Source organism: Patiria miniata, unplaced genomic scaffold (genome assembly GCF_015706575.1).
Source record: "Patiria miniata isolate m_02_andy unplaced genomic scaffold, ASM1570657v1 HiC_scaffold_3, whole genome shotgun sequence".
Classification (NCBI taxonomy): domain Eukaryota; kingdom Metazoa; phylum Echinodermata; class Asteroidea; order Valvatida; family Asterinidae; genus Patiria; species Patiria miniata.
This window is the reverse complement of record NW_024037069.1, coordinates 18,349,927-18,372,482: the sequence shown is the minus strand read 5'-3', so window position 1 is coordinate 18,372,482 and position 22,556 is coordinate 18,349,927. Positions and strand designations below refer to the sequence as shown.

The 22,556-nt window shown below is 39.9% G+C and overlaps 1 protein-coding gene across 1 annotated transcript; it reads left to right on the top strand.

The window, feature by feature from the left end:
* Positions 1–5,583: 5,583 nt before the first annotated feature.
* LOC119737508 (zinc finger protein SNAI2-like) lies at positions 5,584–22,377 on the top strand. The gene is made up of 3 exons (XM_038211924.1): positions 5,584–5,943; positions 17,138–18,029; positions 18,833–22,377. The coding sequence occupies exons 1-3, from the start codon at positions 5,844–5,846 to the stop codon at positions 19,107–19,109; spliced, it is 1,269 nt and encodes a 422-aa protein (XP_038067852.1). The 5' UTR covers positions 5,584–5,843; the 3' UTR covers positions 19,110–22,377.
* The last annotated feature ends 179 nt before the right edge of the window (positions 22,378–22,556 follow it).

Below are 22,556 nucleotides of genomic sequence, written 5' to 3'. Positions count from 1 at the left end.
GCGATCTACTCAGAAGGTGGCGCTCCGATCGCGTAATTTTTATTCCTAGGAGGGTTAGGGGCAATGTCATGAATAATTCATGTTTATCCATGAGAACGGACAATGACATCAACAGCATTGTTAGTTACTCAACTATAGTTACAATACATTAAAGCATTTTAAAGAACGGTTGTCGTCGAGCTACCACACAGTAGCCTAGTGGATAGCGAGATGAGCTTATGGATACAAAGATCCCTGGTTCGAATCCACGTCGTCGCTGCTCATTTTCATCAGCTATTTTTCTTCTCCAAATTTATCACTGAGATAATTTTAAATTAAGGGGAAAATAGAACGAGAACCTAAGTCTTGCAATGATTCAAAGGAAAAACTGAATTATTCATAACATTGCCCCTAACCCTCCTAGGAAAAAAAATTACGCGCTCCGATCTGTGCCGATTTCAGCTGCGATCCCAGACCGTACAAGTAAATAAACTTCAATAGACCCCAGTGGTAAATACCCCCACTTCCAACATTTTGAAAAAAAAAAATACTCACAACTCTCCAAGGTGTTTGAGACACACGCACATCAAAATAAAGCTTATTTCATCATTTATCATTCTCTATTTTGGGTTTTTTTTAGCGGGGGGGGGGGGGTAATCCAATGACTTTTTGGAGAAATTTCAATCAATCTAAGCATGGTCTAAGTAGTCATTAAGCCCATCGTCATTTTGAAAAATGATGCTGTAATGCAAAAAAAGAGCAATTTTCAGGCCCGATTTCATCCACATTTCACAGAAATACAAGCTCGCAGTCACGGCTTCCATCCTGTTTTTTGTGTGTGGCAAACTCTCAAGTTCATGGCCTACAAAATGCTCTAATAGCAGAACATTTGAGGGCATATGAAAATCGTGATTTTGCCGGCGTAAGCAATTTTGGGCCTATTTACTGGCCTGCACCCTGATGGTTTATCTCATAGACATCTTAAGATGGTTACGGCTGGAACAACACATGGGTCCATAGGCATAGGCGCGTGTGTGATTTCCAGCCGTATATAGCCAAGTCAGACTCACGCGGCCGGCCTAATACATGTACATTGTACAACAACGTCTCGACCCAAGACTAAAGACTTAAAGGAAATAGGGCATGATTTTTTTTATTCCTCCATGATACAACAGATATAATAGATAAGCTTCCCGTCCCGTGTTTGAGTCAAGTCTGCCTATGTATTTAGTCCTCGTCTGACATTGATGATTAAGTTGGATTTTTCGATGAAGTGACCCTAAAATTCTATAAAGCATAATTGTAAACCACGCCACGAAAGCAGGTCTTTAGGATAAAGGAGTTATTGCTTAAAATTATAGAATTATATAATGGGACCCGTGCAGTAGGGCCTGCTGTCCGTCATATATTCTGATAATTTGTTGTGTTGTTGTTGTTGTTGTTTGTTGCGTAATATTTATTATTTCTTAGGTATGGAATGCATGACATCACAACCTCATTACATTATATTAAATGCGTCTTTTCTTACACGAAAAGCATTCCGACTTGCAGATTGTCACATGTATGTTCGTGGTGATGCAACTCGTCCACTGCAAAAACAACATTTGCCTGAAATTTTAGCGTAATTTGGCCACGCGTGCCGCCTGACCAGCGCGCGCTGCGGCCCCGGCATGGGACTTTGCCTTTTACGGTAATGGAATGCATCGTGCAACAGGTTCTGATGTTTAGCTACCGGACACAGTGCACAAACGGAGCGGACGGTACTGGACGAGTGACCGGCGTGTGTGGGTCGCGTGCCCGGCAGAGTCGCGCCGGGTGGCATGGTGGTGATTATCGGACGAGGTTGAGGTGGGGGGGGGGGGGGATAAATGGTTGATTTCCTGACCAGGTTTAAATTTCAGATATTTGACAGTGTTTCGCAATTATTAGGAAGAGACGTTCTTAGTATGAAGGATTTTTTTTCTTCAGAATGTGACTATCGGAATTAATCCACGAAAAGAAAAGTTGTCGTTCACCATCGAATCCACTGAACTCTTTCATATTAAATAGGTCTGTAATATGATCGACATACCTATAAAGGGTGAGTCAAAAAGAAAGTGACCCGGATTAATGGGTTTGTTTTTTTTAAAAAGCAATCAAATTTAATACATGAATGAAATATGTCTTAAAAGAGTATGTTCTTCCACAAAATACTAAAATTGATCCATGCTATCAGAAATTATGCATTTTTTTTTTTTTTACTAAAGAACCTATTTTTATAGCTGTCCATTGAATGCCATTGGAAGCTATAGAGCTGACTAAGAATTACAAATTACACACGTATTCGAATACAAATAGGATTTAATCATTTGAGTCAAGACTGACACATTATTTTTGCTGTCAGATTTTGTGTTTTGAATTAGGCTATAAGAAACAAGTCCACTCTTTTTTTCCTGAAATATTGATGGCGATACTTGTCTGTTTTCCTTTGCAAGTTTTTGTTTATTCATGGAGGTGGGAAAACGTTTATGTCTCATGGTATTTTAATGGGTATTCATCAGTACGTAGAATGTTAAATGATCTGTGGTGGAGAGCTGAATGTTGTGATCTTTTTATTAAAATATTCATAACTTGGGAATAGAGTATGCAAATTAAGTGAAATTTTCACCGTCACTAGTCAATAACCTGTGCTTTATCCCTATGTTATTTTTGTGAAATAGAGCGAGCTACAAATTATTTAAAAAAAACTATAACACTGGATCAAAAGTGTAAAGGACAAACAGTAAAAGACGAAAACATCCTTTGAGTCAATGGACAAAAACGTTACAAAGTTTATTCTCGAAAATATAAATGAGGAACTTTCTCATTCTTCTGCCTGGTGATTCATTTTCAAGGGCAGCTCAAAACCATCTGTGATTGGAGACATTCCTCCGTACCAAGGCCCAGTCTGATCTTGAAGGAGGAAAATTGGTGGCACGCGCCAGAAACGAGGCGATTTCCATATATGGTCAAGCCGGCATGCGCCGCCGATGAGAGCCCGTCAAATCCTGGCCATCTGTCCACCCCAAAATGCCTCGACAAACAGTCGAATCCGGCACCTAGGGAAACCCCGAAGAGATGAAGTTGGGATATTTTGGGGTCCCCAAACAGCCTTGTAACTCCACAAATATGCCGAATGCTCATCAAAGGGCAATAATTGCAGAAAATGCTCGACTTAAACTTTGAAATTGAATTTCTCCGACTCCTTGTGAGTTTGCTTGAACCAGTTGGAACTTCTTGAACAGTTGAACTGACAAAAGATTACCCCTACATACCGGAGCACCAACACATTACACTTTCCTTTATATTCGTTCAAGTGTTTGACAACATGAATTTCATGTGTCTTCAAAAGGAAAAAAAAATATTCGTGGTAATGATTACTTGCAAATGTACACCTATTAACATCTTCCAAATGTAAAATGCTCTTAATTATGTGGGAAAACTTTGAAAATGAAAGGATCGGAAACTTAAATTAAAATTCCAGCGATCGATGTTGACATTGTGTAATAATGTCATCGATTCCTTCTTAAAGGGTTCATGCGATGAATATTTTTAGGAACACATTTTGTGCAACTTTCTACTCCTCCCAAATGTATGAAAACTATTTACATCCCTTTTTGGTTAATTTGATTGAAAACTGCACTAGACATTTCTTTTTTAATTCATGCTTTTCCTGACACTGAGGGCGCTGTTGCTGTGACGTCATTTCAAGGGTTTTCTGTTTAAATTGTGAACCCAACATTTGCTCATTGAAAACATTTTGTGAGAAAGGTTTGCTCAATGGCCTACTGCCATGTACTGAAACAACAACGAATCACCAACGATTTTTTTTACGACAGCAAAGTATCCAAAATTCTAGCAACTTTGTGTGCTGAAATGACTGTAATGTTAAGGTTTCTGCCCGGAATAGCATCACAGTTTTGCTTATGAATATGGAAATTCGCATTAGCCTAAAACAAAAACAGGCTCCAAAATATACCCTTTGAAAATAGCAAAACGAAAATTGAAAATGAGATTAAATAGGACACCAGGTGCATTTTCAAGGATTGCATGAAAAAATACATTGCATGGGAATGGGCCCTTTCATGTTTAATTTACTAAAATAATATAAATACCCAACCAACATGGAAGAGTCCTAACCCTAAATAGAATCAGCCATACTCTGTCAAATTCAATAAATCATCCGTGAAATAGAACATCAAAATCTGACGTTTGTTAGTAGAAACAAAACCTGTTCCTCTTTCTGAACTTAGTCGCAGATAATACGCACACCTACATGTATTTTGGCCACACACACTGACACACATCCCAAACCGCACAGCCAACATTAGCCCAGTAATGCTTGTTTATTGTTAGTAACACCAGCGATTCTGTACGCCACCCAAAGAAGTGCGGAGTATACTCCAGATTAGAACATTACTCTTCAAATTATTTACTTGATGTTACGTCATGCGTCAAGTACATGCCTGTTCGGAAGCTACTCGTACGCCGAATTGTTTTCGCAGGTGTTTTCCAGTAGTACCTTAGACCCTATGCTTGGATTCGTTGTTCGAGACATAAATGTGTGAATTTTGAGCAGCCTAAACGCTTGACAATATTTGTCATGGAATTTTTAATCGGTACATTTTTTAATTAAAACGCTGCAAATGAATACTAACTCTCTTCAAGCCCAGGTTGTGTTGCATCTCTTTTTTTCAAAGATTGTGCAAACTGTAAAAAAAATAATAATAACGAAGATTGTTAACTATCGGTATATATGAAAACACCAATTTTAAAATTTTCCTTTTCAATTTTGAATGCTTTATGGAAAAGAAAGTTTAGAGCTATCATCGCAAATTTAAAAAAAAAATCCCTATAATTTATCTTGACCTGTTGTACATAAATTTTAGATAATTTCTCAAGTCAGACTGGTTCGTGACAAAATATATTTTTTATAAACCTCCATAACTAATTAATTCTCATATTGTCTTTGACCTATTTTTATACTTTTCCTTTCTTCAATTTCTTACTGAATCAAATCGAATACTGCACTAATATTATTTTTAAAACTTTATTTAACGATAATTTTTTGATTGGACGCAAAGTCGGTTCTGCTTGGTGGGTGGGCATTGTCTAATGAAGCAAATCGTCAAAACCAGAACAAAGAGCCTCCCAAAAAATCATAAAAGAAATATCCAAAGCTTTGTTTGGCTTTCCTTAAGCCCATCAATTAGACAATGACAACCGAATAACATCACTAGTGACGAAATTTGATCTTCAAACTAGCCGACAGCTATATTCATAACGGCGTCTGGCAAAACTGGTAACCGCACAAAAGGTATCACAGTACATATACACTCCAGCTGATTATATACTGCAGCACACCATTGCAGAGCACACCCACAACACGAATCTTAATCATAATCTTATGATGTTCTTGAAGTTTACGCTCCCCACCCCCTTGGGGGTGGTCGAACCATTAAGCATGCGCAGAAGTTGTCCCCCACCGCACATGCCGATGCATTGCACGGATACCATTGGACATGTACGCCACGGGATACTGGAGCGGTTTTACCGCGTGTTTTTCCCCCGCGTCCACCGGCCGAGGTATCGGTGTCAGGCGGGTGACACTTGTTGCATGCGCGCGCAGTGGCTTTCGTTCCTTGATGATGATCACCGACTACCGACGACTGAGTGTAATCGGTGAAAAGCAGATGTGAGAACAAGAAAGTGGTCAGTTGGTCACAGGACACACAGAGAGAAGCATCGCCAAGTTTTGCCCCACGTCATCTTGAAAGGATATCCTAAGTTGGAGACCAATTTTCTTTTGAGATTGTTCTTATACCAACGGTCAGATCTAAATCACAATGCCTCGGTCTTTTCTGGTTCGCCGTTTTGTAAGGCCGCCTGTCGCAGAACAATCCACTAAATGGGACAAGTGTGCTACCCCTGCCAGCGACGATGAGGGTAAGATATCCTAATATTCCTTTCTCCATTTTTTATCCTAAATCACTGAAGATTTTACACTCCTAATTTCCGGAGCTCGTATATTCGGCCCTTGTTACTGTGTTGTGCAGTTTCTGTCCCGGTGTTGACCCCGTTTTGCCCCGGGCGGCTGTCCCAATATCCACGGTGCCCTGCAAGTTTCGGATCTCGGTGATTTGTTGTGTTTATACACGTTCTCAAGTTCAAGACAAAGAAGGTCATTATAACCTGACTAGTTTGACTGTTTTTGTAAGATTTTTTTTTCTGCCACTTTACACAACACAGTCCTGCATTATGGCTTGTCTATCGTTCTATGCTCATAAAACATGTATTATTTCACTCACCCCCCCCAAAAAAATTATGTATTGTTTTAACAATCTTGCCTTCTTGTTTCGGTATATTAGCCATTAGTCAATCAATTGGGAAAATTGTGACTCGGTGTATTATGGTTTGGTAAAACATTTCTTACGTTTCTACACCTGATCTATATCATATTTCGATATTGTTACTGATTTTTGTCATTTATAATTGTATCGATATACCTTTATAAGTTAAATGATCGTCGCATGCATAGAAACGTATCCCTGCATTGTGTCCTATATTCCCGTTGGTTGTATTTAATGTTATCAAAACAACCGAATCCAGAAAATGCAAAAAAAAAAAAAAAAAACCAAAAAAGAAACCCGCCGAAAATCCAGAAGACACTTAAATCAAGAAAAATCTTAAAATCGGGCCCAAACTTGACTACTCCTTATCTAAGAAATGATCGAAATCCTGCAAATCTGACAGTGGTTTCTGTAGTTATTCTTTGTGAAATCCACACCGTGTCTGTGCCAGGACCCTTGCCGATTTCAGCCACTTTCCCAGGCCATCGATAGCACCCATCTATTTCCAGCACCTCTCGTTAGCGAGCTAGTGGGATCCATAATAGTCGGCTCCATGTCTAGCCCTAATCAGTAATACTTGCTGGAGTTTCCTAGAGTTGTCGTGACAAATTCACTGGAGTCCGATTTCATGAAGTGATTCCTTAGAGAGAAAAAAAAGTGATCACGAATGAAGTAAAGAGAATGTGCATTTGAACCACACAAAGACAAAGACGACGTCTGCCAAATGCGACCAGTTCTTTTAAGTCTCTCAAAGACTCAAAACTTACCCGAAGAGCTTTACCCCTGAAGTTCACTTTTCTCCCACTTTTCTTGGTTATCAATAATAATATCCAATCTGCCACCACACCAGTCATTATATGTTTTCATACTATACACATACCCAGATTGTGTGCTATATCAACAAAATATTCATACTAGTTTTTCAAACAAAAAGAACATTCCCTTCTTTATAAAGATCATTATGAAGTTGTTTATATAAGACTCCACCCAGAAAGACATATTCCACATTTATTGTGCGAAAAAAAATGCCAGATACTGTCGCTGTTTTGGACATTTTGTTATAGTTGGTTGAAACGAGTTGCCAGATTTTCTCTGTTAAATATATTCTGTCCTGTACATAGTTGTCTCCCTTAATGGTTTGGGTTTTTTTAGTTGTTTTCTATAAAAACAAATCTCTAATCTTCATTGAGTTGATTTGAGCTCTTTAAATACATAGAAAGAATGTATTATCCAGACGCCACTTCTTTGGTCGTGTAAAAGTCTATGGCGATTCGAATTTTTTTTTTTAAAGTATTTTCTGACAGAATTGGAAATGTTTCTCAGTCTCAGATTCATGTCTTTGCAACATTTTTGCAATGACTGACCTTCATTGAGATAACATAATTTTATGATGAAAAATAAGGTGGCGTCAGGATGCAACATTCTTTCCAAATACATTAATGAGTGGTCCTTTTGATCGTAAATTATATTGAGTTTGGATAAGCAGATATTAAAACTTAATGCGTACTTAACGAACAAAGCCCAGCAAAAACAATTCCATACCCGTTGAAACTATTTTTCTTTACCGAACGAACTGTGTTGACTGCGCGGTAACACCCGGCCCGCAGTGGGATACCAACTCGACAACAAAGACTTGGCATTTACCTACCGAGAGAGGTAAAAAGTGGGCAACAAAACTTCATCAAATCAATCTTAAGGTCTGCTTTCTGCGAATTCCTCCCGATTTAGTCCCTGATTTACCCCGGTGGTGGTCGCTGCGGGGTGGACCAACGATGCAAAGTGAAAATTTAGGAATTTCGTTAACAATTTCAATGGGTTTTGGTCATATTTGGCGTCGGGATTTCGTGCGAGGACCGGGCCCGGCCGGGTCCGATTTGCTTTGCTAATGGCGCCCAAATTGTACACGGAAGGTGGTTGCGTTTCGCTGGTACGTGCTGGAATGCGACACAAAGTGGTTAATAATCACATGAAATTAACAGGTAACCAGCGTGAAACTTTGTGTTTATATTCCATAAATAAAAATCTTTTTTTCTAGAATTTGTGAAACAAACTACAGTTATGGTTATATGCGGCGAGAAAGAGGTATACCAAAGCAACTTGACTGATCGACTGTGGTGAAAAAATTAAACCCATACTGTGTGATCATTTATATCCTGAACGTTTTCACTGATTCTTTGATTGAATAAAAATAGGTTCCCCTGAAATTCTTATGGGATGAAAATTGAGAAATTTTACTAGAAAATTTGAGGTTAGGTGGGAGACACCCAGATAATTGACATTAGAACAACAAAGTCAGGCCTAACTCCGATGGAATGTCACCCAAACATTTGCAGGCAGATTTTCCAGTAATGTTCGTAGGTTAAACAAAAAACACATTAGCCTCAATTTCGGAAGAATTTGTAAAGAATATCATCCACGGTCATGGTCTCAAAAAAATTGAAGTAATTCTTTACCGATGGTGACAATTAATCTTTCAAGGAAAACCCACGTGAACAGTCTTTCAAGTAAATGTCATGTTTGACTTAGTTTCATATTGAGCACGATAATGCTGCCCCAAAATAATAACGCAATTTGCCGATTTAAACTAACCTTTGTAGCATTATTCTGCAAAAAGTTGAAGGCTTTCAAATTTGGTGAATAAATCGGATTCACGATTCAAAATCATGATTGTTTTGCCATGACATGACACTGTCGTTTCTCACAACAAAATCAAGGAACATTTTTATCGCAGTTTTCTACTCATTAAGTACTAAGGAAATTGGAGAGAAGTGAAGCAACATTCTAACAGTTTCTAGCGTCCATTGACAGAAACATGACACTCAGTTTTCTAAAAATCTTGCTGAAAAGTTAGGTTTTCAAGCGAATGGGGTGTACATGTATATAGGCTGAAGTATTTTACTGTACATTGTAATGGTAGACCAACGGCTTGGTATAGAACTCAATGCAGTAGTACACTGCACTATAATGGCCTATGATATTGCCTGTTGAGGCAAGCATACACACAAACACCATGCGAACACTGTACGGAGTTGGGCTCGTACGGTGTCCGTTCCCCGACCATATTTGGGCATGGAGTCGCGTGCCAAGCTCCCGGTCGCGAGCGAAGAAGGATGAAGAGAAAGAGAAAAAAATGAAAACAGCAAGGAGCAAGTATGTGAGGGTCTCGTGGCGTCAATTAAGAAGTGGCCAAGACCGCGACATAACCCCCTACCCCCCTGGGGGAATCAGTCAACTTTAACAGGCCATTTGAGCTAGGGGAAAACTCGCTGGTTGACCTTTATCGGCAGTCGAGTTTATTGTCGACTTAAGATTACTTCAAATACTTCCTGTAACGTTTGTTTCTCTTTCATTTTCGATTTTGGCTTTTTTTTCTTTCTTGATTGACAATTGAAAAGGAACTTCTGGTTTTTGACAGCTTCAAGTTCGTACAACGTGAAAGTTTTGTTAAGTTCTATTTCAATTGCATGCTGCGGAATACCCTCAACTTTTCAAACTACTTTGATAATGAAAGACATTTGAGTCTTATCCAAAAAGATCGCAAACTCAAGTATTTTATTTGTAAACTTTTTCAGATATGTCCTTTTATTTTGGAACCTCAAATTCTTTCTGGATCTCTCAGAATTCGGCAAAAATAATAAGCCTCTATAGTCAGCTTTTTTCTTTCAAATATTGGTATTTGGTAAATAATTGTTTCTGACTGTCCTACTTTTTTTTTCTCTTAAAATTATAGCTTTAATTTTAATCTTGAAATGAAATACTGGCCTCCCACGTCATTTTAATTTGCAGTCTTTGTATGTAAAAGTTCTTGCGCAAGGGACAGTGGTTTAATCTCAGAGAAAGTGTGACGACCATGTGACTCACATTCAAAGAAGACATTCCAATCAGCTTATAACCCAGTCGTTGGAAAGTTCAAAATTCTACCGATGGTTTTTGTCTGCCAAATATTTTCTGACAAGACCAGTGAATGAGACCTCTGGACCACCACTGGGCCTTTATCTATTGTCATCTGTTTTCTCCGTTGGTGCAAGCGGAGAGAAAGAATCACGCATCCCCTAGTGACGTTGAGTCACAGAGAGAGAAATTGCTCTTCAAGATGTCAAGGCGATGGCCTCGGGTCTTGATGAGGAAAAAATGGCACCGAGCGATTTCAAGATGCTTTATACTGGTGACTAATCTCTTTTTAAGAAACACTGCACGGTTAACTTTGAGGTTTTAAATATTGAAATTGAATTTCAAAGATGCTGATGCTTTTTGAATTGCGAGAAAAGTTTAGGAGAAAATCTGGTTTGGCATATGGTTTGGTATTTTGCCCAATGTTGGTCAGCATACCAACTGCCGACGCTCTTGGGCAAATTCTTCCTAAAAGTTTGTCAATTTCTACCCGAATTAGCCAACAATGAGGTATCTTCATTCCAATGTTATAGGCAAATACCATTGCCCGACAGCGTTTTACCCACCTTTTTTTTTACACAGTGTGTTGGTTTCCATTATAGAACAAGTTTGAATGAAACAAATTTGAGCAGTAAGTTTTATTCAATTAACAAGAAAGCCTGCAAATAATTTGTATACTTTGTTATTTTACTGAGATACGTGAATACACATTTTGGAGTTCTACTTTCATGTTCATTTTAGGGACGTATTTCTCGAGAAAGATGATCCAGAAAATGTACGCCAAGCGTGCCTCTTTAAGACAACTGCAACCGGAGGAATGCCGAGCGCATGCATACGTACGTGAGCAGTGTGGTTGATGTATGTCAACCACCGGTAGTCGTCATCAGTGATGACGCAGGAAGGTTTCCTCCTCAAGCCAACAGGCTGGAGGACGGAGGCCAGATGAGACTCAAGGAGAAAAATAAAATATCCTCCGCAAAGATAGTTTATCTCGCATGGATAATTCTTGGAAGCAGTTTTGGAAGGATGTGGGCTGTTAACATGGTGTTGTGTCAATATACCATTTTTGAGGTATGTTGGGCACAATAGTAGGAGGACGTTCTTTGTTTCGGGTAAATTTGGATAATTACCAAAGAGTTTATCCAAACCAAATAAAAACAGCTTTATTGTGGAAGTTTCGAAATGTATTGATGTGATGTGTTTGTGGTCCGGTTCGAGTCCCTTTTGGTTCTTTTTTTTCCTTCAATAATATGGAAACTGGATTAGAGTGTTCTGTAACTAAATAAGCACACGTGATGGCGTCAATTATTATAGGCTATGGATTGGTTTGGTTTGGTTTGGTTTATTCCATTCATCCCTGCAGGGGAAAATACGTAAAGGTGGTGAAAAGTAGATATTTTTAAGCATTATAGCCAAATGTTCACAATAATTTGACAACACTCTTTCCGAATGTAAACCGAAAGGGATAAGCGCGTTCCACATTTAGCAATCTTAGATCATTTGACTGATCCTGTGAACATTCCTTCGACGAAATTCTGTCCCCGTTATTACCCCACAATCTTGCTTCAGTTCTTACGCCCCGTAAATCCTTCATTTTCCCGGATTTGTTTTCGATTTCGATGAAATTTAGAGCGTGTATAAGCTCCCAACATTTTCTAGAACAGAATTGTGCAGAAAGTCTGGCACACGTTTTTGTCACTTGTCACCGGTCGACTTGTCTTGCTTGAGAGTTGCAGACAGAATGTGCGATTTCTGACAAGTTGCGGCAAAACTGAATCCGTGCATACCGAATGGGTGATGGATACCAGCGATTGAGACATAATCTCTTTACATACATTAATGAAGTGAGGAATGACAGTCTGTTAATGAAGTTTTCTAAATCACGGCCTCGTCTTGAGGTGCGGCTTTAGGGGACTACAGGTCCCGAGTATAAAGTTGTTGTAAGTTTTTTTTTAACTGTAGTGTTGACGGAAATAGAGCGGTAGAACCGAAGCTGTGCTTTTCATATTAAACTAAATACGTTATTATTGAAACAAGAAGAAGAAATGTCCGAGATCAATGTTCACGTGTTCCTAACAAGACAAAGGGATAATTTTAGAGTAAAAAATAGCAGATTATGAAGATAGTCAATTAATACAGTGGGTGAACTTACTATAAAAGAGATCAAGATGTAAGTCTAGAGAAATTTGAGTACATCCCCAACAAATTTTGAAGGTTATCTCAAAGTCCAAGATAATGTTACGACCAGGCCACCTCATGGCATATCATATTCTTAAGCTTTGCTTGCAAGCACGCATCGCAGCTACCAGCTCGCAATGATCTCGATAAACCTCAGGACTGATCTTAACTGATCTTATCTCATAGAATTATGAATGTTTACCAGACTGGGACACAAATCTTCCATGGCAGGTGGGGAGACAACTCGACAAGTCAGGAGCTACATTCCTGGCTTTGGTATAGGCTGTACTGCTACCGTTCTAGCGAGAGTGGGAAGTGTTTCGACTCGACCATATTTGGCCATGCGTGTGAATGTGTGGTTCTCGTTTCAGAAGTACGAGAGATGTAATGTAGCGCGCGTGGGGAGAAAACCACGCGGTGCGAGCCAGGCTGAAGCCAGCTGACACTCCCGGTGTATGATCAATCAACGGGAAAAAACGAAACAAGTGTTCTTTATCTTCTACTAGTGTCCTGGTTTTTTTTCTGGTTGCCGGTTCCACGGCTGCTTTTGTTTGTTTGGTTTGTAGGGGAAGGGGGATGACTGTTGTGTTTATCAAAATATGGTTTTCGTCATCCCATGACTGTTCGGCGGTATTTTTATGACGATGATCTTGGAGAATGGGGAGGCGTAGACGTACGTCTTCAAGACCACAATTTATCTCTTCCGAGCGAAATGTTTATAGTAAAGTTCCAGTGGCTACCAGTTTTCATTTTTATAATCGCACTGTATTTTCCGGCACTTTGAGGTTTTATCACAAGCTATAACTTTACCATTGTGAACTTCAAGGCATCAAAATGTAATGATTTAAATGCATGTTTGATAACAGGAAAAACGTTTGTATTAACCATACTCGGTACATTTTGAGAGAAACAGTGTCTGAACTTGAACTCACTTTTCCTTCAAAACCTATCGCATTCTTTCATAACAATATATGCATGCGCAAAAAGATTCCGAAACCAATAACTTTAGAAATTAAAATTCTGATAGATTCAGACAGCGCGGGCATTAAATTAAATTTTGCAGGTACTGATGTAGCCAGGGGCCAACCAAGGGCCCATGGGTCGCGAGACCCACAAGCCACGCAGCCAGCACCCGCTCACAGCCGATGCTATCGGAATGCCGAACATTTCGCCGCCTCAGCACTTTACACTCTCAATTTCCACTAGTTTTACCTCGCAATATTTACAGGATCTTGGGTAATATTCTTCAGGGTAGTTGGGGCACTAGTGGGGTGCCTTGGGCCTCGCGTGGCCTATAGTCGACGTGCGCCAGGGTTCTGCCCCTCGCCCGTGCCGGTAATTTATGAGGGTTGGTTGGTCTGACAGACCGCACGCGCGTTGCTGATTGATGGAGTCTGTAAACTGCAGTGCCGACGGTAAAAAGTTTGGTGCCGCCCATACAAAGAGCCAGTAAACCACAGCTGCTGTATTTGAAAGTAAATTTGGGGTTTGAATTTTCATAACAAATTTTGTGTAACAATTGTGATGAAATGTTGATTTGGAAGCTTTCTCTTTGGTATATTTAAATGCTTGCTAAGACATTAGAATGCAATGCAAGCCGACAAATTGATGTTAACATTTGGATCGATGATCTAAAAGATTAGAGAAAAGAAATAATTCAAACACACTGTGACAATCACCAAAACCATGATAAGGCTCAAGCACAAATGCCGAGGTCATAAAACGACTTCAAGGTTGCACGAAAACAAAAATGAAAGTAAAGATGTCGAAATGCATTGACCGATTTCACCACTTACTTCTCCCTAAAAGTTGATGAAAAGTGGAGGCTACATTGTTGGAAACAATTCTTGAGTGGGTGTAAAGTTTTTTTCTTCTAAAGGTTAATACAAAACACGAATTATTTTGAGCGTAAACCACGATGTATAGCACCTGCCCAGAACCGTCGGGTTGTCGAGCGCGTCTGTCCCCGATCGTCCTTGGAAATTACCCGACCACAAATTGCTTTGACTCGTGGGTTGTGTCCCCGCTCAGGACAAGCGCGGATCACTTTCATTTTGGAGTCCTGCCTTACGTCAAAATGTACGTGTGTGGTGTGAGACCACTGCAGGTCATGTTCTTCTCGAGATATGACATTGTCTGAAGTGAAATCTTGAGGCTTTGAAGTTCAGGCAGTAGGCAGCGGTAGATTTGGTGCCTCACCGTGGGCGTCGCCAGATTTTTTTTGCTAGAGGGGGGCAAATCACTCACCAGAAGCGAAGGGAGAAATCACTGGCCGTGGAAAAATAGACTCCCATGTCGTTAAATATATACATTCAATTAACAGTAATATGATTTTCTCCTCGTCTTCTTTGTTGTTTTTCTTTTTCCTTTTCGTTTCTCTTTTCTTTTCTTTTGCCCTCCCCCTCGCTACACCCATGGGCCTAGCTGAAGTTCCTATTCTGTTGTTCTTGACTTGCTGAAACATTACGTAGTTTGCACGAGCATTTCACGAAACCATGTCTTCATATCTGGCTTTTGGTATATTTTCACAACTCTTCAAACCAACAACCAAGTACTCTAGACCATCTAAAACTGCTTATAGGTTATTATTTATGGAACCGTGGCTTGAAAGGAATTATGCCCATTGACTTCTTAAAGCTTTAGTTTGTTTGCAATGCCAAACGAAATAAGGCAAGAAGATCAACACTATCATGGACCAAACGTTGACTCCCAACATATTATTCTGAAGCAACACAACTTCTGTTTGGGTTTTGGGTTTGCCATTAAAATAATCACCGGATCTGGGGTTTTTATTTGGTAATGAGGTAGCCATATTTCCCTCAATCTCGGGGCCAAAAACTTCGTTAACATAGGTCTCTAATTGTAGTAATCAGCGTTAACCTTGTCCTCAGAGGGGAACTGTACTTTCTGTAGTCATTCGGCGTGATGAGGTTACGGGTTGAATTTTAGTATCCATTGTCTCCTTCCTGAATTGTTCTTCAAGGAAAACATGAATATTTGATGACTTTATCTCATTTTTCGGAGAACACTGATGTTTCTGTTTTGATTCAAGCTAATCAACTTCAAAAGCATATCATCATATACAGGCCAGTTACTGGGCAGCATATTCTTCCATATCGTTTGAATATTGAATGCAAAATATTGGAAGCAAGAAACCTGTGTTAAGTTTAAAGTACTTTAGCCCAAGAAAACTGTCTCATTTCACGAGTCTACAAGGGACAAAAACTAATCATTAAAATGGTAATTCGAGTTGTAAAAAAATCTTTCCAGTGTCGGCATTTTTAGTAGTCAACATGACGGCAAAATTCGGCAGCACATCAGCGAAGAGTCCAACACTAAATGGAAAAACCAAAACTTCCGATTGAAGACGCCTGGCCGTGTGGATATCCACTTAAATCTCTTATAAGTTATCGAACAGATTTGGTTATTCATACTTAACTTCCGGAACAGCACGCAGCGGTTTACTTATAAGTATCCATTTAATTTCATCGCATGAGCAGTTGTCTGTTCCCCTGTTCGTTCCATTGAAATTGCGGGGTTGGGGGATTGCCCAGTTTTGATCGGTTTCCCAGGCAAGTTAACCCACCAGCCCACATTAGGGGTTCAGGATAGGCACTAGAGTATATAGGCCCTGACCTTAACTCCTTGCCCCAAGGTTATATGTAATAATTGCTGCAATTGATTTCCGGAATTGGTCCCCACGGCTTACTGTGATAACACAATCAACGGTGCCGGAAACCAGGCAAAGATGAATATGCAAGTATGAATCATGAATAATTCAACATAAACAAAAATGTGGCCCCCAGAAAAAAAGGAAGAAAATGGTTGCTCATTGCGTCAATTGGTATGTTTGTTTCTGACCACGACTGCTTAGGTGAGAAACAACAAACTTAAAGCGTTTTTGCCAAAACAAGTTTTCTTTTTCCCTTACACCTAATCATGCAATGGGGCTTTATTAGGAAACAGTGGGAAGTTTGCAACTGGTTGCCGAACACCTGTGGTGAGGTTTGAGCAACCACGTTGGCATGACAAGTGATAACAGGTGACATATAGCATGATACCAGCGGGATCAGCCGACAGCCACTGGTACTCCGCAGTTGATAAAGCAAGCGCGTGTAGAGCAGTGTGTGGTATAATTGTGACACGCGAACATGACCTAATATGGAAGCACCCACACGTGCCCAGCTGGTACTGCACGAAATGGCGCCAAAATGTACACACCGGTTGGAAATCTAATACAAGAAATTGAAAGAATTGAAAAAAATCCTCCTTAAGAGTTAAAAAGCACACAAAAAATGAACGAATGAACGAAAAACCAAAACAAACCAATGAGTGGTTTCAGTTGAAACAAAATTCAAAAGTGATTGTGATCATTGCATCGGAACCAGCTAGGTACAATTTAACTAATTTATTAGTTATAATGTTAGAAATGTTCCCTTTCTAAAAGTGCAGAAAGGATTAGAATATTCGAGAGATATTATTTTGTTAAATGTTGAGAAGAAACGTTGTAAAAAAATATCAAAATTCTTTGGGTCCAAGTAGGATTATGGGACTATACGAGAATATGACGAGGGGTCTTGTATATATGTGCCTCACAAGAAATGTATGATTTGTTGACAAAAATGGGACGCCTTTCTAAACATAGCCTGGCAGAATTTTTCCGCGGTTGAAATGACTGAATTTGTATTTAAAATGTTGTATTTTTGGTGTCATTATTTCAGATTACGGACCATTCAGCCCCAGTTGTTTACGCATCCCTACAACACCGACCAAAGGACAGACAGTCAGCGCCGCCTTGCCTACCACGCATCGCATCATCAAGCCACTTCACTTCCACACGACCACCAACCCGTACGAGACCATCAAGAAGACGACACCCAAGAAACATAGGAGCAAAGGAGGTAAGAAGGGGCCCAGAGGTGCAGTGGGGAGCAATCCATTGGAGGAGATATCAGCGGGGGAGAATCTCGCCTCGACACCGGCGGGAAAGCAGTACATCAGCCGCTCCGGTCGGCCCGTGGGACGCCGCGTTTCAACCGAGAAGAACGATGCTTACAAACAGTTTGTCATCAAACGCAACGACATCATCGTGCGTGATGACAGGAGCAAGTACTCCACATCGACAACTTCGACAAGCTTCGCCGACAACTCCCAGCTGTACATCGACACATCAGTTTTGAATCTGTCGATGAATGGCCCGCTGTCGCAACAGAGCTATGGATTGGTGGCAGCGACCGCCACTGCCACCTGCGTCCAAGCTGGTCAGACATCACCGACGTCTGCTGATGAGGCTACCCAACCGGACATCGGCCGCTCTTCCCCCGACAACCAGCCTCAGATGACGGTCCTCCGGAACGTCTTCGTGTCAACTCCTCCGGACTCCAAGACAGACCTCTCTGATGTGCTCAACCTTCGGCCGGATTCTCCTCGTGAACTCTCCGTGCTGACTGCAAGCAGCCATGTATGCCCAGAGTGCGGGAAGGGGTACAGTACCTCCAGTAACTTGGCCAGGCATCGACAGACACACCGCAGTGTCAACGATCAGAAGGCGAGGAAGTGCCCCCACTGTGACAAGGTGTACGTGTCAATGCCAGCACTCAGCATGCATATCAGGTAAATTAATTGACATTCCTTGCGAAAAACACAAGAGGGCGTTGTACTCGTTTAAAGATGTAACTATAATACCCTCTTCTTGTGAAGTTGAACTCGAGCATGAAAATTTCCTAGCCTGTGTAGATAATGTTTTTGCTGTAAACCCTTACCGTTTAGCCTCAAAACGTCAACACTTGATCATAACTCTTTCAATTCTTAAATCTGTGTTTGAAGTTTCGATTCAAAATGTAAAGAAGACAACGCTTATCCTCCCAATAATAATGCCCTGAGATGTTGCCTGAAACACTATCCTCTTGAGGTATGGTGGATACAATAGGAGGGCGCTATTTGGTTTGTCTAAACTTGTTGTCTACCATGGGCAAGTTCGCGCAAGAACTATTGTTGACCATTCATTGGTTAACCATAGTTCGACTAAAGTTAGCCCGAACGCTAGTCGAGTATTTGGAACCAACCTTCTGGGGCTGGTTGCATCGCTGGTAACCAATAGCCGCGCGAATTCATCATGTACAGCAGGGATCCAGAAGTTTTGCGATGAGTGACATTATCACCAGCGTTTGACTAGAGACGTTTGCATGTTGCTATTAGTGCGCAGGCGTAAAATACGTCACAAATCAACCACTAGTCGACTAATGGTCCTTGCCCGAACTTGGCCCAAACTTTTGCCAAATCAAACAGCGCCCCCTGTGTCCGCCACTTCTGAAAAGGCTATTATCTATAACCCCCAAACTTCTAAACTTCACGAAGTTCTCAGATCAATCATATAATATTAAATGTCTCTTTTATCTTTCCTCTTCTATATACAGAACCCACAAGTTGGGCTGCAAGTGCAACCTCTGCGGCAAGTGTTTCAGTCGACCGTGGCTGCTCCAGGGCCACATCCGGACCCACACGGGGGAGAAACCCTTCACCTGCCCCAAGTGCGGCAAGGCCTTCGCGGACAAGTCCAACCTGCGAGCGCACGTCCAGACTCACTCCAACGTCAAGCCTTACGTCTGTAACAAGTGCAACAAGGCTTTTGCTCTCAAGAGCTACCTCTATAAGCACGTGGAGGCAGCGTGTATCAGGGACGTTCGGAATTAGAGCATTTAAAGTTGCAGTCGTTTCCTTTAAGAATTCAGTTGATTTTAAGTTATTGATTTAAAAATGGATGGACGAGAGTGCCAATTTAAGCTGTGTTTGTGTCTGTTTTCAGTTGATTTTAAATTATTGATTATTGATCAATGTGAGTGTCAATTTAAGCCGGACTGTTGTCCAGTTGAATATATGGAACCTTGTATTCAAGGGGATTGGAATTCTAATTTTTGAATTTTTTAGCTATATTAAGCGTTCACGTCAGTGCCTTGTTACAAATTTTCTTACACGTATCACTGCCTGACGACCTGGAACATTGTATTCATGATATTAAAGATTGAGTTTTTTTTTCAATATACATCATTACATGTATCATTTTTCTATAAAATTGCCAACAAAAACACAAGCTGTCAAATGTTCCCCTCAATTATATATTGCAGCTGTTGAAAACCAGTGACTGCTGCTTTAACATTTTATGAAAATGTCTCGTGACTGATGTCGAATTTTTAGGATATTGTGTCTTCTGAACATATTTTTTCAAAGGGACGATTCCATACAAAATTGTGTCAATTAACAAAATCCAGACGACATCAAGTTTTGAAGGGCGATAATTAGATCACGTTTCAAAGTTCCCCCAATACATGCGCATTAAGTAGTTATATTGTCAAATAATATTAGGATCAGTTGTGCAGTATTTAATGCTTAAGGTGTCTACACTAAAAAGCAGGTCGTTGGTTCGAGTCCCGCCCAGTAAACTCGTGCCTATTTTAAGATGGCCCCGGAAAGCACCACTTTCTGTACTCAGTTGATTCAGAATGGCGATTCTCTGAAGTATTTTCCTACATAATGTGGTCCACATACTGGGCCGGATGTAGCCCACCCATTGGTGCTACACCGGGAAATCCTATACAATAGCACTGCCCAGCTCACATGTGACGGTCCGCAAGTCAGAGAGTCGGTTAGCCAGTTTATGAAACTTGCACAAAGGTCTGGTCATCTTGGACCAGTAAAAAAAAAATCCTTGTCCAGCATAAACAAAACCTTTTTCATTAATATAATAATCAGACTTACGCAAATGGCATCGACTTTTGACATTTGGCTTTCACTCCCGCGTGTTTATGTCCAGTAAATGCAATGTCGGCCAGATGCAATGCTCAACTTCAAAGGATTAACCGCGATCTCAAAACCCAACTGCTTGGAGCATAAATTGTGAGTGTTGACTATACTTGACACAGAGAAGAGGTTTATTTGAACAATTCGGTACCAGAGCCGAGCTGACTGGACTCGTAAAATCGTAGAGATACTTGGAAAAACTTTCAGACCAACTATGCAATTTACGATCAGCACTTTGTGTCATTATTTTATAGGCGTGACATTTGAAGTGAAAGAAATAATGTTTAATTTATTGTAAATAGTCATCTTCTGTATTTATACACACTTTCACAGAATGTTTTTTTCTAAACAGACATCGCAATTTTGTATAAGAATTTTCCACCGTTTTTAGCCTTTTCGTATTATAGCTTTAGAAACCAAACTATGCAATGGTGTTTTCTCACAAGAATTTGACGTGTGTACAGATTGATGTGTCCGACCAAATCTGTTTTTTTATAAACAACTTTTTTTGTATAATCTTTCACCGACATAAAAAAGTACTTTGTAATAAACTTTTGAGTGGACAATTTAATAAAGTTTTGGACAAAGAATTAAGAAAGTGAAATAATACTCCACTGCGTTTATTCGTGTTGTTACGTCAAAGCTGGTGCACGCGTTTTTATAAGGGCTTTGATAACTTATCATCAAGGAGTTTTGCGAGACATCAGGGTTGGGGATGGGCATGGCTCGGCGTGGCCGGGGCGTGGTTGGGCTAGTGGGGTTGACACAATGAATACGCAGCACTGCATCTCTTTTTAAAAGGAAAACTAATCTTTGAAAATACACGGCGCACAATACTGTCTATCCGAGGGTCTCTCAATACAGGAGTCCCCAAAAAGTTGTGGAAGCAGATATCCTTTAATTTCTCAAAACTACTGAACATGAGTATTTCATCTTGAATACTCCTGTGTATAATCAGTGAAAATCTAATGGAAATCCGTTCATGCAAACCAGAGTTCCGTAGACTGTAAAAAGGTTATATGGGGTTTTTCACCCATTCGAAAGGAATTTATTAGTGATATCAGTGCGTACCAGATTGTCATGGGCCTTTTCACTCTGATGTTACAACTGTTAACTGTGTAAATCCCATTCCGTTGGAATGGGTGAAAACCCCATAGCTTTTTATAATGTGTTAGATCTCTGGTTTGCATGAACAGATTTCCATGGCATTTTTACTGAATATACACAAGAGTATAATTAATATGCTCCATTAAGATGAAATACTCATGTTAAGTAGTTTTTGAGAAATCAGAGGATATCTGCTTGTTTGGGACACCCTGTGCAATGTGGAAGATCAAAATTGTAACATTCTGTTCATCAGGATTTGCAGCCACTGCCTGCCGTTCCCTTACCAAACCACTAGAGGGCGTGAGACAAACACTTTCAATATGAACACCAAGGGAACAAGTTAGTGTGCACAGTCTTTATTAAGGCAACAGCTTCAGAAATGCACCCACATAAATTTGACGTGGGGAAGATTATGACATGGTAACAGATTTTGCAGGGCTGGGGGTACAAAAATCCTCGATGTATTATGTTGTGAATGAGATCTTTGGTCTCTTCCCCCCCCCCCCCCCCCCCCCATTCGTAAAGATAAAAACCCCACAAGTTTAACAAAGACATTTCCCTGAACTGTTGGTTGTTTTTCACCCTAACTGCCGCCCGGCCCGATTCGAAAGTTTTTCCTACGAGATAGAATTACTGGTGGGTTCGATTGCATTTTTAAACTACATGTAAAAGCATTAATACAGGAAATGATTTGCAAAACCTACTCAACACAGAAACCAACCAAACATCTTCTCCAGGAAAACCAGCTTCCTTCGAACACAACATAAACAAACTATGAACAGAAAGTGCATTGTCACCATAAATTCATAACTGAAACAAAATAAAAATCATTACAAATTTGTAAAAGTACTACATTGTATTTTGTGGGTTAACATTTAGTTAAAAACTATTGGTGCAATGCATTTCATGTTAGTTATTAAAAGTACATCATGTAATTGAAATTCTTCCTAATTATTTAACTAAAAGAAAGTTAAAAAGTTATTGCATTTTATCATTACAATTATTTCAAAATCTCAAAATTTCACATTAGCATTTACCTAGTACCTAACTGCAAATATTAAAGAAATTGCTGAGCGTACAAAAATATATATGTAAACATTACTATTGGCTGGAGATTGCAATAAAGTGTACAACCATATAAAAATAATAAATTCCAATTGTACAATGGTAATGCTGGTGAATTTTAAAAATCTAAAAATGGAATGTGTAGTTTACATCATCTAACTAATGTTTCAT

Excerpts from the sequence above, each read along its gene's own strand:
- LOC119737508 (XM_038211924.1), top strand. The coding sequence starts at position 5,844 with ATGCCTCGGTCTTTTCTGGTTCGCCGTTTTGTAAGGCCGCCTGTCGCA. Across the intron at positions 5,944-17,137 it reads CCCTGCCAGCGACGATGAGG|ATTACGGACCATTCAGCCCC; the intron begins GTAAGATATCCT and ends TCATTATTTCAG. Across the intron at positions 18,030-18,832 it reads GCACTCAGCATGCATATCAG|AACCCACAAGTTGGGCTGCA; the intron begins GTAAATTAATTG and ends TTCTATATACAG.